Source organism: Aplidium turbinatum, chromosome 16 (assembly GCF_918807975.1).
Source record: "Aplidium turbinatum chromosome 16, kaAplTurb1.1, whole genome shotgun sequence".
In the NCBI taxonomy this organism is placed as follows: Eukaryota; Metazoa; Chordata; class Ascidiacea; order Aplousobranchia; family Polyclinidae; genus Aplidium; species Aplidium turbinatum.
This window is the reverse complement of record NC_137487.1, coordinates 6,323,516-6,339,793: the sequence shown is the minus strand read 5'-3', so window position 1 is coordinate 6,339,793 and position 16,278 is coordinate 6,323,516. Positions and strand designations below refer to the sequence as shown.

Below are 16,278 nucleotides of genomic sequence, written 5' to 3'. Positions count from 1 at the left end.
TTCTTTGGATGCAGTGCGTTTTTCTTGCAAATATCTTGATTTGGGGCCCAAAGATCTCATTAGTATGGGCCCAAAATATCTTCTCAACGGTTCTGCGTACGGTGACCATTTTTTTGAGGTATTTACCTTTTTTCAGGAGGCTTCTTGTTTTAATATTAGAACTTCAACAGTGTCGATTTCAACATTTTTCCAAGTTTAATTCGTTATTTTTGACCGTTGCTGTTCGCTCACGAATTTTAGATTTTGCGCTTTCGAATAAATTTTTGTGAAGTTTTCAGTACAATCATTAAAAAGAAAATGTTTTTAGCAAAATTCATTTTGACTTATAGTCTAAGCGTAAAACGTATTGACCTGGAATAAATTAGGCTATAGTCCAGTCGTTGAAGCGAAAAAAAGGGCCGAACCTTGACTTAATTGGTGTAAAGCTGAAACTTTGCACATTGTTTCAGTTGATTATGTACATTGACCAAAAAAAAATCCCCGTGAAAATCTTTTGGTGTGTAGCGGACGCGGAAGTTTAGCTCGCGCGCTCATATACAGCCGTCCGAACTGACGGCGACATTCATGGGCAGAACCGAGATCAGAACTGGCGAGGAATGACCAGGACACGATAGTCTTCTTCACTGTCTTAGCTATCGACTGGCTTGACGGAACAGAATTTGACCACGAGATAGAATTCTTTACGACTGCGTTGTTTATTAACTTGACTGCTAGTTTCAGAAGAACAGAATCCAAATATAGCGAAAGGAGAACACCGAACTATTGACAATCCCACTACCAAAATACTAGCATGCTGGCGTACTTGACTTGATTACAAATAGAAACTCCATCATAACAAAAAGATTTTTCTTAAATTTTTGATGCTTTTGTATCTGCTTTACGCGGATCCCCGATTGACTTTACGTTGATACGGGTTTAAAGTAATCGCCCCTTTTTTTAAATAACAAAAAGAACTTCAACTTTGGGTAAAGGAAACGGCGTCTACGACTGCACCTTCCAGAGAACAAAATTCTGCATATTACATTTTACCATTTAACATTCTAGAAGCCGCATAAATCAAACAACCAACTTGTATTCAAATAGAATAGTATAGTATAGTTGAATAGCAGTGAGCAGCAGGGATGCCAGCGACAAATTTCCAATAAACTTAGATTGTGTGCTAAAAAAAACCCAGATGAGGCAAAAAAACCCAGGTCCAGAAAATATGTAGTAAAGCGGTTAAAAAAACCTAAACAAATACTACTCCAATATTAGTCATCCACATTTTCATAAAGTTGGATCATTTCTTCCTTCCTTCCATCATGTGCCTCACTAACTGCAGTAGCTGATGCAAAAAACATTACCGGTACCTTATCATTTTTGTGTCGGCTGCATAGTCGAGTGGTGAGGGCCCTGAAACGGCAATCGAAAGAGCGCCGGTTCGACACCGCCAAATCTTCAACCACCAGGTGTAGCCTAAGCCTGAATACCACAAACAACCATCATTTTTGTGTTGCAGTATGGACCATTTATTGAAGATCCCAGTGTCTTAATACCGTGCAAGCTTTGTACAAAGTTAAAAACCAAAAAAACCTAGATTTGCCTAAATTTGAAATAAAAAAACTTAAAACCCAGATGTGGTCAAAAAACCCCAGATCTAGGTGGAAAAACCAAGCTCTGGCATCCTTGATCCACAGGCATTGCCAATTCTACGTGCGATCATCTAACGTAATACAACGGTGGATTCACTAGTCGATGAAATACAGTGGTACTGCGATTCAGGCACAATGCAAAGATTGATTACAAGACTGTATTTCGAAAGTACGCGGTATTTGTTAATGGGACTGGAAGATTCTGGAATTCGACATGACGTCACGGTGACGCGCTTTGCGTCAGAGAAAATTAGCTCTCGGGCGCCACAGGTGAAAAAATGTTATCTGCCTTTTTTGAAAATCCGCCATTTTTTTCTCAAATTGGCGGATAAACAAAATTTGAATATTTTTCCGAAGTACAGTATCGTCATACTACGGCTTCTTTAAAATATGATATTACCATTGTCACAATTAATAAGCAAGTAGGTACTCAGTAACAACTATATTTGACTTTAAACGAAGTGACATTAACAAAATATTATATAATGGTCTACGCTAATGTTGCCTATAATAGTTCCAAAAACGATAATTTTGTTCACTTATAGTCAGGTCAATATATGGTTTGACCCAAAAAAATTCTTACAAAAGGTTTTCCAACGGTTTTTTCTAGTATTTGTCATCAAGAATAATATATTAAAATCTAGGAGAATCAGAGCACCAGAAAGTTGTCATTTTCAAGATGGCCGCCAAAACAGTTGGCCTATAATGACAATAATTCACTTAATATTCATGCTAGGGCTCTAATTCTGGCGTCAATCCCTAGGTTTAAGGTGGTAAGGAATTCATTAAAACAATTCAAAATGAAATTAACTAATTAGTTTAATGGAAAGACTTAGCCTATATGAAACAAAATCAATAGTGAAACACTGGCAGTACAAGAATCGCAGACCGCTTATTAAGTTATTTACATTCAGTTGCTTATAAGTCCTGGTCATCATCTTCATCCAGTAATGACTGATTGTACGTATTATCACAAGCATCAAGTTGCACTGTCCACATGCTGAGGTAGCCTACAGGGTAGATTATTCTGCCTACAGCTACACCTGGCATTGCTACAGGCAGTTGTGCAGTTGCAGTGGATAATCTATAAGAGGGAATCTGAGTCCGCATTCATGTCCGACTCTGTTGTCACAAACTGACTGCCTTCCAGTTTCCAACCCCACCCGCAAGTTTCCATATCACTCTCCTGTCCTAGCCAGACCATTATTTCGTAGTAAACCTTTAAACAGTGAAATTTTGTTGATGACTCAGTAGGTGGTAGGCGTTCTGGCGTCACAAATGATTGGGAAGAGAGTACTTTTTTTCTTAGTAGGCTACTCTGTAGTGCAATGACGAGAGAAAATCCGTCCGCGTGCCCCCAAAAACACAGCCATCGCTTGACAATCTTTGTTCACAATGGATGCTTCTGTCTGCTTTGGAAGAAGGAAGTAATTGGCACAGTCTTTCATAGTAGCATTACCCTTTACCAGCTTGTGAAAGACAGATTTTCTTACCCACACCAAAGATTCTTGATGTTGTGTCACATCCAGTGTAGGCATGTAGAAAAAGTAACTGGGAACATAATCCTTCACCCATCACCACCTTCAGTTCGTTTATATGATATACTTTGTCAGCATTTTCCTTGTCGGAACGGAAATATAGATCTTTGTTTAGCCTACTTGTTGGGCACAAGGAAGAAGCAGGACCAACAGATCTGTGTCTTCTCCAATCAACGTTGTCGAGTGTGACACTGCATTAAGAACAGCAGCCTTCACAATCGGAACATCATCATTTCTTGGGGCATTGATCACTTCGCAGCCTTTAGACTACCCCGAAGTGTTTTACTGATCGATTAGGTCGATCATTTTTTTGTTTGTTCATGTACATTAACGTTATCCTCGGCCACAACACCATTCACAATATTCCTCAGGGTTTGATCTTGAGAAAAAGGTAGCCTACCTAACCAGCCAGTGATGTCTTCTGCGCTTCATTGGCAAAACGGAGTTGCATGATTTCAATCCTAGTCTTCTCTGTGATGTTGAGTTGTGATATGTTGTGCCTTAGAATCATATGGTTTGCTTTCTGACCCGGTGTCAAGGCAGCAATCATTCCCATCCCGTGGAAAGTCCCCTTCCCATCCAGGGTGATAATATTATGATCAACATTGTCAGCTGCAAATAACATTGTACTTTCGAGTTCCGGTAGGTCTATGTTCTCTAGAACAATGGATTCTGACGCTACACAATCAGCTGCATTCTTTTTAAACCTGAGGACTTCTGCGTAAGAAGAACAATATCCCATATTGTGTAAACTGTAAAGTATCAACAAGAAATCTCGACCTGTACAAATGATGTCCTTGAACAGCAAGACCAATTTGCAAGGGTGCAATCACCGCTCCTGGTCTGACGATCTGGTCGGTCGAGTGGTGAGAACGACAGCTTGGCCAATACTTGCAACCTTTTGCTTTGTCTTTTCCTACAAATAAGGAACCCAACAGTGTTCGCAAAGTTTCAGGAAAGTGGGCTACATTAGAGCAGGACCGAGATTGAGTGTCGGTTGCGTAGCCGAGTGGTGAGAACGTCTGCGCGACGTTCGAAAGGACGTGGGTTCGACACCGCTCCAGAGCACGCGGCTGTGTCTCGGCAAAGACACGGCAAGCCAAAATAAGGGGAGTAGCTGACTCGAAGACTATATGTCACTTCGCTGCTTCCTGTCGTCTGTTGTATCGCATCTGTGATCGCAGTGTTACTGTATGTTATGTATCGCAATGGGCGCACATAAAACACGATTACTATTATTATTACTGAGTGCGTCTGTGCTTGGATAATAATCATTAACAGATAGAACATCATTTTTGATGAGCCTTGCCGCAGTTTTAATTATTTCTCTCTTTTGTGACTCTTCATCATCCTCATGCCTTGTTTTTAGGTAATGAGATCGGAGGATTTTGGATGTTTTCTCTCCCATAGTGACAATGTCATGAAGGCCCTGACCTTCAGCTATATAAATAGATTCACCGTATACTGTTTCTATAATTGGGTCTTCAGATATTTTGATCCATAAGGAAGGCAATCATCATTTGCTAAAAACTCCTTCATTTTAGATCTGAGGTCTGATATCGTTAACAGTTCTTCATCATTCTGTTCAAGATGTGAACACATCTTTAGAGATGCCTGGTCCTGTTCCTCATCCTTCGGTCGCCCACATTTTCGACGTTTTGCCTCAATACTCTGCCGCATTACAAGATTACGTTAAATCCATATATAAAATTAACACTACAAGAATGATGGTATAAACAGTCTGCAGCATGCAAATCGCCACCGTAATATTCAATAAGACCTTTCACGGCGAATGACCAATTGTCAGAACGTCTCTCATAACACTCTAATATAGGCTAGTCCTTGCAAAAATATCTGTTTTAACAAAACTAAAGCCAGGTCTGTCCGTGAGAACTCGAGTCCCACAAAACAAACAATGAGTCTTACTGCCGAAATTGCCATCAATAATTCGAACACTTCATTTCTTTGTGACGCAGGACCCACTTTCCTCTCTGTTCTTCTTAAGCTGTATATCGATTGGGTTGGTGTAACGTTTAGGCCTACGACAGTCTATGTGTACTTTTCGACCAGCTGTCGCAACAGTGTTGTCCCCTCTATTAGTACTGGCAGCATTAATCCCATCAGCACCCTTTTGACGCAGTATACTGCAGGCTTCAGAAGCTTGAATTTCCTTGTCACAGATCGTAATTTCTTTGCAGGCATTTTCCCCTGAACCCTTTTCCGTGTATCCGTAAACTTCCTCCGGCAATCACGGTGGACCAAAACTTTGCCAATGTGAAATTATTGCAGTATGAAATTTACTTTTAAATGAGCACCAACACTAACAATAATTTTATAAAAATTGAATAATTCAGTATTTGTACATCCGCCATGTTGAAAAAAATGGCGGAATTTCGAAAATAGCGGATAACTTTTTTTCACCAAAAAATCTTCACGGGGATTTTTTTGTTCATTGTAGCCTACACAATGAACAGAACCAATGTGCAAAATTTCAGCTTTACACCAATTAAGTCAAGGTAAAACCCTTCAACGACTGGACTATTATACCGAGACCTCTGACTAGTATGTCATCAGACCTTTCTTTCGACACTAGCCTTTGTAATGCATGATCGATTCCCAAAGGCTGGCTTTGGTTCTTGGATGGAACACTTGTCCAATCAAGCGTTGCTTCAAATGTCGTGTTTCACATGCTACAAATGACTTGTGGTAAAAACGCTGTTTTTGTTGAATTCCGGAAAATAAGACAATGTCGAAATCGACATTGCAGGAGTTCTAGATAGGCTATAGCCTACGTTTTTTCTCGGAGCTTGTGTTTGAGGCTTGCAGTTTGCCCAATAGTTCATATCATATCAAAGAAAACTGATGTGATATTCCAATGTATAAAAAGTTACTGTGCACATCAAGCATTCCTTTTTGAAAAATGTGAAACTGAATAAAATGGTCACAGTAGGCTAGGCTATGCCACTGCCCAGGGCTATGTTTACCGCTCCGGTGCCCAGACCGGGTAGAAAGGGCTGCTTAGGGAGCCAGTACTCCTTTTGGTCTGTTAATATTTTTCTCGCTTTTTAACCCAAGAATATTCAACAAATAGGCTAAAAGCACGATATTCAACAACTAACTTAAATCATGCAAAGCTATAATTACAAAGCAATAGAAAGACAGGCTAACTAAGCTATATAGGCTAGGCTAAACAAAACTTATGATTTCTACAATTTGAATTCAAAAATTAGTAACTTAGGCTATGACTAGTGTGTAGAAGAATGGATTCATGACAAACTGACAGTACTGTGCTGGCTAATATCAATAAATAGACAACTTTCTTGACATGTGCTAAAGTGCCCCTCTCTTCAAGAAAATCCTGCATACAATAGGATAAGCTACTATAGCAGGCTATATTACTGATTATCGTGATCTGATCCTGAAGATCACTTATAGGACTTTAGTGATGATGATCACGTTTTTTTTTTGTGTTATTTTGATCTAAAAATCAATAGATCAAGGTCACTTTAGAATTTAAGTTCACTTACTAGATCAGTGGTTTTCAACTTTTTTTTATACCGCGACTCAGTTTAGAAATCCAATGTAACCAAACGACTCATTTTCAAAAGTTTTCATTAAGGCATTCTGTGTGCAGAACATTTATGTCGGCGCAATAACAAACAAAACTTACAAAATACAACATAATTATAATAGACTACCACTCAATTGAAAAACGTCTTGTTTATTGAATATGCAAACAAAGATGGCTTCTGTGAGTGATGGTTGGCGTTGCAACTTGGTGACAAGATTGTCTATAAGCCTAAGTGGCAGTATTGTTACGAAAGTAGGCCTACACTTTAGATCTGACTCAACTAAGTTATTAGCTTTTTCTGTACTTGCATCCTTGTTCTCAGCAATGTTGATAAGCCAGTCTAACAAATCCCGGTTTAAAGGAAAGGCATAAGATGTCGAATAGATGCTCTTGTAAACAGCAAACATCATCATCACCAAGTCCTTCTTTATTCTCACAACAAAAACAAAAAGCATTTAAAGACATTTTTGTTTATTATGTACGATGGCATGATGAGAAAAAACAAAACTTGTGCAAATATTTAAAACATTTTAAGTCAATATCAAAAGTAATATAGCACTATATGCACAGTTTCAGTTACCGCCAACGTTAGACCTAACAGTCAGTGATGAAAACACGGCGTTTAGTTATTGAAAAAACAAATTGATGCAAATTCGAAGATTTTGTGATTAATGTTTGATATTTTGTGACTGTCCAAAAAGTTCTATAAACTTTCTTTTTTACCAACAAATATATAGCCTATTTTGTACAAATCTGCTACACTTTACAGGTGAAGGCCATAAATAAAAGTGGTGATCAGACTAATTTATATAGTCATTAGGAGGCGATCAAGAGTCAAAATGCTAACTATAATTTACATAAAGACATTTAATTTATAAAACAAATAAACACAATAGTTAGACTGAATATACAAATCCAATGGTCTCTTAATTGTGATACTGAGATAGCTGTGATGTTATAAAAGTATAATGACAAAGCTAATGACTTAAATAATTCTACTCATGAAATACAGAGACTATTCAAACACAGAAATATATTTTATTGATGAACTATTAAACAATCAAGGCTTAATTTTCCAGCTGGATTGTTACGCAACACTTGTGTAATTCGTTTTGACGTGTTAAAATTAATTTAGTTTGTTGTTAGATGGGCTTAGCTCTTCTGCAAACAATGATTTGCTGATATAAATTATTTACACAAAACTCACAATTATTTGATTTTCTAAATAAATACCAATTTTGTTTCTTACTCAAAATTAAGTCTTTCTTTTTGCATGGTCTTTTTTGCCCACGTCTTATCTGGGACTATCTTTCCAACGACGACTTAGTTTTGTATTGACAACAATCAGCTGCTGCCATTTTGTATAGCGTCGACCGAAAAATATTTTTGTAGCTTTTGTTCTTTTTCAAGTGTTCATTGCTAGATAATGAGAAATATAAAGTGCAAACGATATCAAAACATTCAAGTCAATAGAATTGATAAAGAGTTCATAATTATGTTTCGAAAGTTGAAATCATCATATTATGAAAGTTTTAAACTCATAGTTTCTCGAAACTTTCACTTTAATGGTTTGGTTTAGTTGGTGGAACTCTGAAAGTAATTCGTGTGCATCTATTTTTTTTACTCTTAAGTTTTAACTACCAAAAATGTATGCTGCTTTTAACTATGACCATCAAAAACAAGGATGTATAATGTATATTGTCACCATATCTTTTCAACCTATTCTGAACATACTGCTAAAAGCCTTGGATAGTTTTAGAGGCAGAAGGCTAAACAAAATGTTTCCGCTCAAGTAAAAAAGTGACAGCCTAACCAGACCCGTTCATCTTTACAGTTTCTCTGCAGCACACCTAACAACGTCTTGTGGTATGAATGTTACTGAGCACTTATCTTGGAAAGTATATTGCAATTGCAGTATTGTCGCTTTGATGAGTATTAGCCATTGCAGCCTTTACCTTGTTCTGGTAGCTGTCCAGAGTTGATTTTTCACCAGATTGCTTGATTGTTAGCCTCACCTGCCACTTACAAAAGGGATAACCTATAGTGTAGTCAGTTTGACGACATCCAAGCAAAGAAAATTTTATTTTAAAGCTAGCTTCTTTATTGCTGTCATAGCAAAAGAAAAAAAAAACTGACAAGAATATCTTAGGACCTGTCCTTGAATCACTTTACTCTGAAACTGGCGCGTTTTCATTACTGTTGGAGTCTTTCTTATTTTTTTCAGAATCCATCTCATCACAACCGTTGTTGTCTTTCTTTGGAGTCTGTATGGAGCTTGATCTTTCAGATATGACGCTTGATGACAGGAATGACGTCGAAGCACGTGATCGAACAGATGACCAACCACGAGCCCACAAAGTTCTCATGAAACGAGAATAAAGAAGAGGATTCAGAGCGCTATTGATAGGAAGAAGACCGATTGCTGTTATTGCATAGGCAGTGTCTGGTATCGTTCCACCTGCCATACTGATAAACCCCATAATGCAAATTGGTATCCAGCAAGCACAATCCGTAGCTATTAGCAAAGCGATTCGCCGCTGCATTTCAACTGAGCTGTTTCGAGATGGCCTCAAGCTTTGAGCACTACCTCGCTTACGAAGTCGTTTTTTTGAATCTCGGTATTTCTTTCGTAAGCTGTCCCCAACTTTTAGTCTTGGTTTGTTCTCTCTGTGGGTGATGACTTTCTTTTTATCCCAAGTTTTGACAGAAGTTCTCTTGGAACCAGGTTTACTTGGAAAGTTAGGGAGTTTACTGTCATCGTTGTCACAGGCTGCAGTTTTTTGATTGCTAATTGAAATCTGTCCTATCGCAGACTTGTAATAAATCAAAAAATAAGCTATTGCAATGTATAACACGGAAATTAAGTTCAGACTAACAATTGCAGCAGTGTGTTTCCAAAATGGATCTACTTCAGGATTAACAAACATTTTAGGCATGCACACCCCATCTTCACTGTAGTATCCATAAAACTTCCAATCACTGTGATCTGGGGCAACTATTTTCATGAAATCTACGATTTTTCTCCAGGTGAGATTTTCTTGCTGATCTTGAGTGTCACCAGGGATTGTTGTGTTTGTAAGGTAGGCTATACCTCGAGCCAGGTTGTCAGCTACCGTCTTGTTGATGTTTGGAGGATGAAATTGTGGGAAAGGAACCCAGGCGTGCGTTACAAAGTACTCTTCTGTGCTTGATAAAATTGGCACTACAGCTAAGCAAATAGATAAAAACCAGGTCAAAATGCAAATTCCAAAAAGATATCGAAATTTTAAATGATAGCTGGTAAATGGTTTTATAACTGTATATAACCTCAAAGAAGTAAGAGCCACTAATGTATAAACCGAGGTTTGCGAAGACACCACCAAAATGGTCCCTAACATATTGCATGTGCTGCTGGTTCTCCACTCACGCTCAAAGGTCCAGTACTGTTCTTTTACGTCATTCTGACCTGCATACAAAGCAGACATCGTGGCAAGCCACATGAGATATATACCCATAAGCAGATCAGCAGTTGCAAGATTCAATACCAAAACACCATTCCAGGTTTTGACCAGTCGTCGATGACCAGCTAAACCAGCTTTAAAACGGAAACGACTACTTCCACCAGAATATCCAGCAGTTGCTACACCAGAGATGGTTCGCACAAAGGCGCCAGTGAGAGATTCTTTGAAAGAGGTTTTGCGTTTTTGCATAATTGCTGAAGCTGTGGCTACTCGATTATTGCGAATCAACTCTACTAAAGTGCTAGATATAACGACAATATTACCAACCAAGGCTGTAATTGCCATCACCCACACTAGAACCTGAAGTGTCCAGTTACCAATTAAGTTATACCTAGATGCTATCGTGTGATGACCTTTGGTTATTGGCCATTCATCGCTGCTGTCAGAGCAGTCAGCTTCTCCATCCATGACGCGCAATTTATCAATGTGAAGAGGATCTCCATTTTCACAATAGAATTTACCTGGACATAAAATCTCGTCAGAAAAACTGCCACAACCTATCACACCGTCACACAGCTCATCAAATTTTACAGCTTCAATTCCATCTGGGATTTTTTTGCCTCGATTGAAAAGTAAACTATCCGATAAGTTATGTTGATTACTTTTCAGAAATCTACTCGCGTATTTTTGTAAGGGAGCTGGTTCGCCACGACGGCTATGACTAACCCAGTTTAGAAGAATAGAAACATTAGGAGTGTTTCCAAATATAATTTCTGCTATGACAGCATCTGGATTACTCTTTGCCCACTTTGATTGTCTTCTAAAGTTTCTTGCGCCCCCTGGTTTCCTAAACGGAGGGGTCAAACTATCTAACACGTCACAGCGGATTTTTGTGTTAGCTAGAAACTTAATGTCTTCTTCTACAAGATCACCGTCTTCTGAAGGAATTGCATTGCTTGCCTCTTGAGTGTGGTTTGTCAAGCTATTTTCACTGGAACTCGCTTTTCTTGAAGGTTTTCGTAGCTTCTTTTCTAATTTCATTCCTAAAACAAGAAAAGTGGAGCAAATGAAGATAGGCTACCAATAAAGTCTCTACCATAAGCAAAGTGAACGAACCATATTTGAAAACGTTTTTACGTTAAAATTGCTGAAATTCTGTCTGTAACGTATAAACAAACGTAAAATAATTCATAAATTAATTGTTGGTTGCTGCTCTGGATGATGTCGAAAATATGCCATCACTCCCTTCAGCATAAAAATAGTCAATCAGCTCCTTAAGCTGTAAGAAATCCTTTGCCCTCCCTTGGCTTATGCTAAAGATTAAAGAGTCTACTGGCTACTACTGTATAGTAAGTTAGTAACCAACATAATTTATGTGAACGCTTCTGTTACTGTTAATATTAGCTTACTTTTCAGAAACAGGTTGTACTAGTTTTTGTAAATCAAAGCCTACAAAACACCATAAAGATTGTAGAACTGATTGAATAATCATACCTTGTCCACAAAAGTTTTCGTCTTCTCCGTTCGGACAATCTAAGGTTCCATCACAAATTTGTGGCTTTATCACGCAAGTTTGGTTCAGGTGGGTAGAGTCTAAAGGAGAACAAGGAAATTGACCGGGATCACAGTATTCGCATGCTTTGAGATGCGAACGGACAACACAGTGTGGAATACACATGCGATGCACAAACTCGACTGCTGAATCTCTTTTGAGCATGTTTTCACCACTGTGAAGGCTAGCTAGAGCGTATTGAAGACGTGAATCGTATTTCAGCCTTTTATCTGGGCAAAGAAATTCGTCTGAAAGATCCTTGCAATCAAACTTGCCATCACATATTTGATCACTCATTAAAGTGGTGTTTCGTGAGTTTAAACATTTGAAAAAGCCATCCCGCTCTTTTTGAAAACCTGAAACCAAAAGCAGAGGTTAACGTCATGTCACTGCATTGTGCTTTTCCAGTCTTTTACAAAAATGGCTTTCAAAATATATATTCACACTAAAGTTGTATTGGGTAGAGAGAGTAGTTTAATGATTTCGCTGCAATGCAACTATATACGCCTTGTAGAGTAATCTTATCTTTATCACAGTTATCTTGAATAGTCAACCAATGTTTTAACTAGGTCTTCAACAAAAACTAAGAGACGTTACGTAATGCAGTAAATCAACAAAGTTTGAAAAAATCTTCTTTTTTTAAATTTCTTTTTGTAACTTACCTGCACAAAAGTAAAGTTGAGCAACAAACAAAATAAATTTTACTGGCAGAAAAGTTAAGTTTGCATCAAAACACATTTTGTGCCTGCAATAAGTTACATAAAACTAGATTACAAGCTATGACTAACTTAATGTACAAGCCAATGCTGTTCAACAGCGTAGCAGTCTAGAAATTGCACTTGCAACCAGAGTTATTTAATTTTAGAGATTGGATACTTTGGCTTATTTTGAGGAAGAACTCTATATTTATAATTGAAAGAAGCTACAAGAACAGCCTAGTTTAGAGGTTCTTAAACTTTTTGGGCTGTACCCCCTTGCTTGTTTAAGTTATAAATCAAAGTCAAAATACATAAATTTTTGGATTTTAAAGCAAACAAAGTTTATTTTTTATTTTCCATCATACATAAATCAAAAGATCAAGTGGATCACAATGTAGGCCTACTTTTCCTCGCATTTAGTGAGATGGAGATGTAGCAGCTTTTTCGAAGCCAGCAGTTTCGTGGCTTAGTTGAAGACAGTGCTCATCGCATGCCACGTTCATAGTTAAGTTTGTTTCGAGCTTGTGTCTTCACACTAGGGTTGCCAGAGGTTAATATAAAAAAGAGCCCAAGCTTATGCAAAAAGTAGCCCAAAAGTAGCCCAATTTTTTTTTGGGGTTCTAAAATAGAGCCCAAATTGGAGCCCAAGCAAAAAAATAGGCTATTATACAAAATTCTTCAAGAACGCTTGATCATCAGTCCCAAATTATAAGTGTTTTTCCAGTTCTTCACATCTTTCAGACAGATTGGCAACCATGCATTCACTCAACTTGTTTGTTAAAATAGCTACAAACAAGTACCGGTTCCAACTTCCACACCAAGCAACACAAAAAATGGTTTAATTGCTTTTTGTGATGAGCTAACGCATCAAGAGTGTTCCCCTCAAGACCATCAACAGTTCTGATAACCCACCTTGGTCGATTACCATAGAAACTATCTTTTTTTTTACTCATATAAATTGTTAAAAAAAATTCACTAGCCTTTCTTTTCTCATCTTTCTACATTTGTAAAAACTTTATTAAGGTGTTGCGACCATGCCATAACTGATTGTCTTGCTTTGGCGTCATGCACGTTATAGCGTCCGTGTTTTGTTGCTTCTACCTTTTTCTAGACCTTGCTATGTTTGAAATATATTGTTTTTCGTTGTGATCGTCAGAAATAAAAACAAGCTGAACTGATGTCCACTGCATTTTCATGAAAATCTGGATCACTTTAAGTTGCCAGGATTGCCAGATATTAAAGCTTAAACATGCACATTTTTAAAAATTAGCATCTTTATACTTACCAAATTGGTAACCCTGCCTGACCGAGGCCTCCAAAAACGCTACTCCTCAATGAAATAACTATGAATTAGGTAAAAATCCTAAACATAATACAATTTTTACATAAAAAGTTATATTATATTTGTAAAAAAAGTAGCCCAATTGGGCGCCAACCAAAAAAGCGCGCCCAACGCGAATTTTTGGCGCCTGGAGAAATCAAAAGTAGCCCAATTGGGCGTAAAAGCGCCCAATCTGGCAACCCTACTTCACACTTGCAAGTGAAGAAAAGCAACTTTCATACATATACGTAACAAACAGCCATTGTTGTCGAACAATAGATTGAACAACAACTGCGAGAGAAGTGATTGAAAATAAAGTCAAACTAGATCACATGAGACACATATCCAGTCAATAATTGTGACGCAAGGTTAGATGTGTTACCGAAATTTCGGTTTACCACTTGTACAATACAGTAAAATACTCGTGCAACAGCCTACAATCTTCGCACCCCCTTTGGAAAATCTTCACGCCCCCCAGTTTAAGAACCACTGGCCTAGTTTATAAAAATGTATCAAAAGTCCAAAAATAAATTGCAGAATTTACAAACCAAATGCTTTGTGCTTTTTCACAGAGACAATCTTTGTATCAGTTAAAATCTAACTCGTAAACATGTCCTCGGTTGGTGATAATTTCGTAAGATGTAATCTTGTGTTATTTGAGCTGTTAAATCAAGATTTTATCATTCATGTCAACCTACCGAAACGTCAAAGTTTTGATTGTCTCAGCTCTTGTGAAAATATTTCAGACAAATATTTCGCAAATAACTAACAATGTAAAACCAATAGTAGGCTGTAATTTACCATATTATAAAATATCAAAGTTTTTATTCGTGATAAACTTGCACCTTGGATAAATTATTGTAACCCAATTACTGGTCTCAAAACATTTTGTTTGCTAAAATTATCACTAAAATCAAATTGCCTTTCAGATGATCAAATTAACAAAGCTATAGCTTACTCTACTCAAAATGAACCAAAAAACATATATCTTTGAAAAGACAAAGTCAAAAACCGTGCAATATTTGGAAAAAAACAACAAGTGTAAATTGATATTTTTTTTTCTGCTTGCAAAATTTTGATCTATAAAAAAGTTAAATAACATATATTGAACTAAAATAACATAGTCCCATAACAACGTAGCGTAATATTGCATGAATGCATAAAATCTAAGTTAGTGCTGCTAAAGTTAGAGCATGAATCGTGAGATTGCCAGCTTGGTGTCATCAAACCGACACCAACATGGGCCTGTCATGGTAGATTCAAAAATACATGTAAACCTACAGCAGACGGTAGCCTACATACGATACCTGATGTTGAAACAACGAAGTTTTTGCAGTCAGGGTATTAAACCATTCTTATAACCACATTGCAAGTTCGACCACAGCAGTCCAAAATGAAATTCTTTTTGTGTTTTATAATTTCAAATGTAACATATAAGCTATCATTAGGCCTATAATCGCCATTCACTGATGGATAGCATTTAGCGGCTGTTTTTCAAAGTGGTGAGGTTGGTTTAGTTTCAGTGTAGCTTTGGGAGTTATTACTACGGTTTGCTGACAAAACTTCCAGTTTTACAATATTTTAAGTATTGTTTAATTTAATCGATCGCTTAGGATAGATCACTCTCAGTCAAATGGTGTTTCGGCTTAAATTTAATTTCAATACAATCTTTCACAAAATTTTGACGTTTTCTGAGCTATTACTGTAATCTTACTAGAAGCAAACCTCAGCATTAATTCGTTTAAGTTATGAGCATAAAACAGCGATGTATATTTAGTAATTAATGTTATGAAATATTGATTTTATGCCTGTACGAATACCTCCGAATCTCAACATATCAGAAAACTCATAACTGAGCTGCCTTGTTTAAAAGATTACGCCAAAATGACAAAGAAATATCAATGACGCAAAGTTCTGCATCTTTTTAATCTGTATTCTGGGTCCTACAGAGTCTTCGCTCATTTGCGTTTGAGAGCTTGGTGCAAGATGAAGAATAATTTAAATTCGTCCAATCGAGAGAACTTTTTTTCGTTTGAAAGCGATTCTGATACCAAAAGCTCCAAATCGCGGGAAAACATTGCAACGATTTTTGAATTATAAATTTAGTTTGAAACTGCTTGCAGTCACGTGATCAGGTTCGCCTGCAGCTAAAAAGCCGGACGAATAAAGTAACAGTCCGACGTCGCATGCCAAGAAAACCTGAAACTGCAATGGCTGAAAACTTTGCAACAAGTTTATATTGTCGAACATCAAATCTACGCAACATAAATTGGTTTGTCAATTCACTGAAGTAGCACTAAAAATAATGTAGTGTTGTTTTTGTAGATTGGCATGATAAAGAACAAATTTAATCTAATCTGCAATAAGTGCACGTCCACATTTAAACAAAGATAGAAAAAGCATTTACAGTTCTAGAAATTGTTGTCGAGTTAATAATTATAAAAAAGTTTCGGCACAGGTTTACAATGTGATTTAAAACTCCTTTTAAAACTGGTTTGACAAATCTTCGAAATTCTAATGGTAGCCT

General features: G+C 37.3%; 1 protein-coding gene across 1 annotated transcript; it reads right to left on the bottom strand.

Annotated features, from left to right (window-relative positions):
* Positions 1-8,896: 8,896 nt before the first annotated feature.
* Positions 8,897-12,421, bottom strand: LOC145785862 (uncharacterized). Its single transcript, XM_082597571.1, has 3 exons — positions 12,395-12,421; positions 11,675-12,088; positions 8,897-11,223 (listed from the first exon to the last, which is right to left on the bottom strand). The coding sequence occupies exons 2-3, from the start codon at positions 12,027-12,029 to the stop codon at positions 8,909-8,911; spliced, it is 2,670 nt and encodes an 889-aa protein (XP_082453697.1). The 5' UTR covers positions 12,030-12,088; positions 12,395-12,421; the 3' UTR covers positions 8,897-8,908.
* Between the last annotated feature and the right edge of the window lie 3,857 nt (positions 12,422-16,278).

Coding starts and splice junctions, on each gene's coding strand:
- LOC145785862 (XM_082597571.1), bottom strand. CDS start 12,029: ATGAGTGATCAAATATGTGATGGCAAGTTTGATTGCAAGGATCTTTCA. Junction 11,224..11,674: donor CGAAAACTTTTGTGGACAAG/GTATGATTATTC, acceptor TTCTTGTTTTAG/GAATGAAATTAGAAAAGAAG.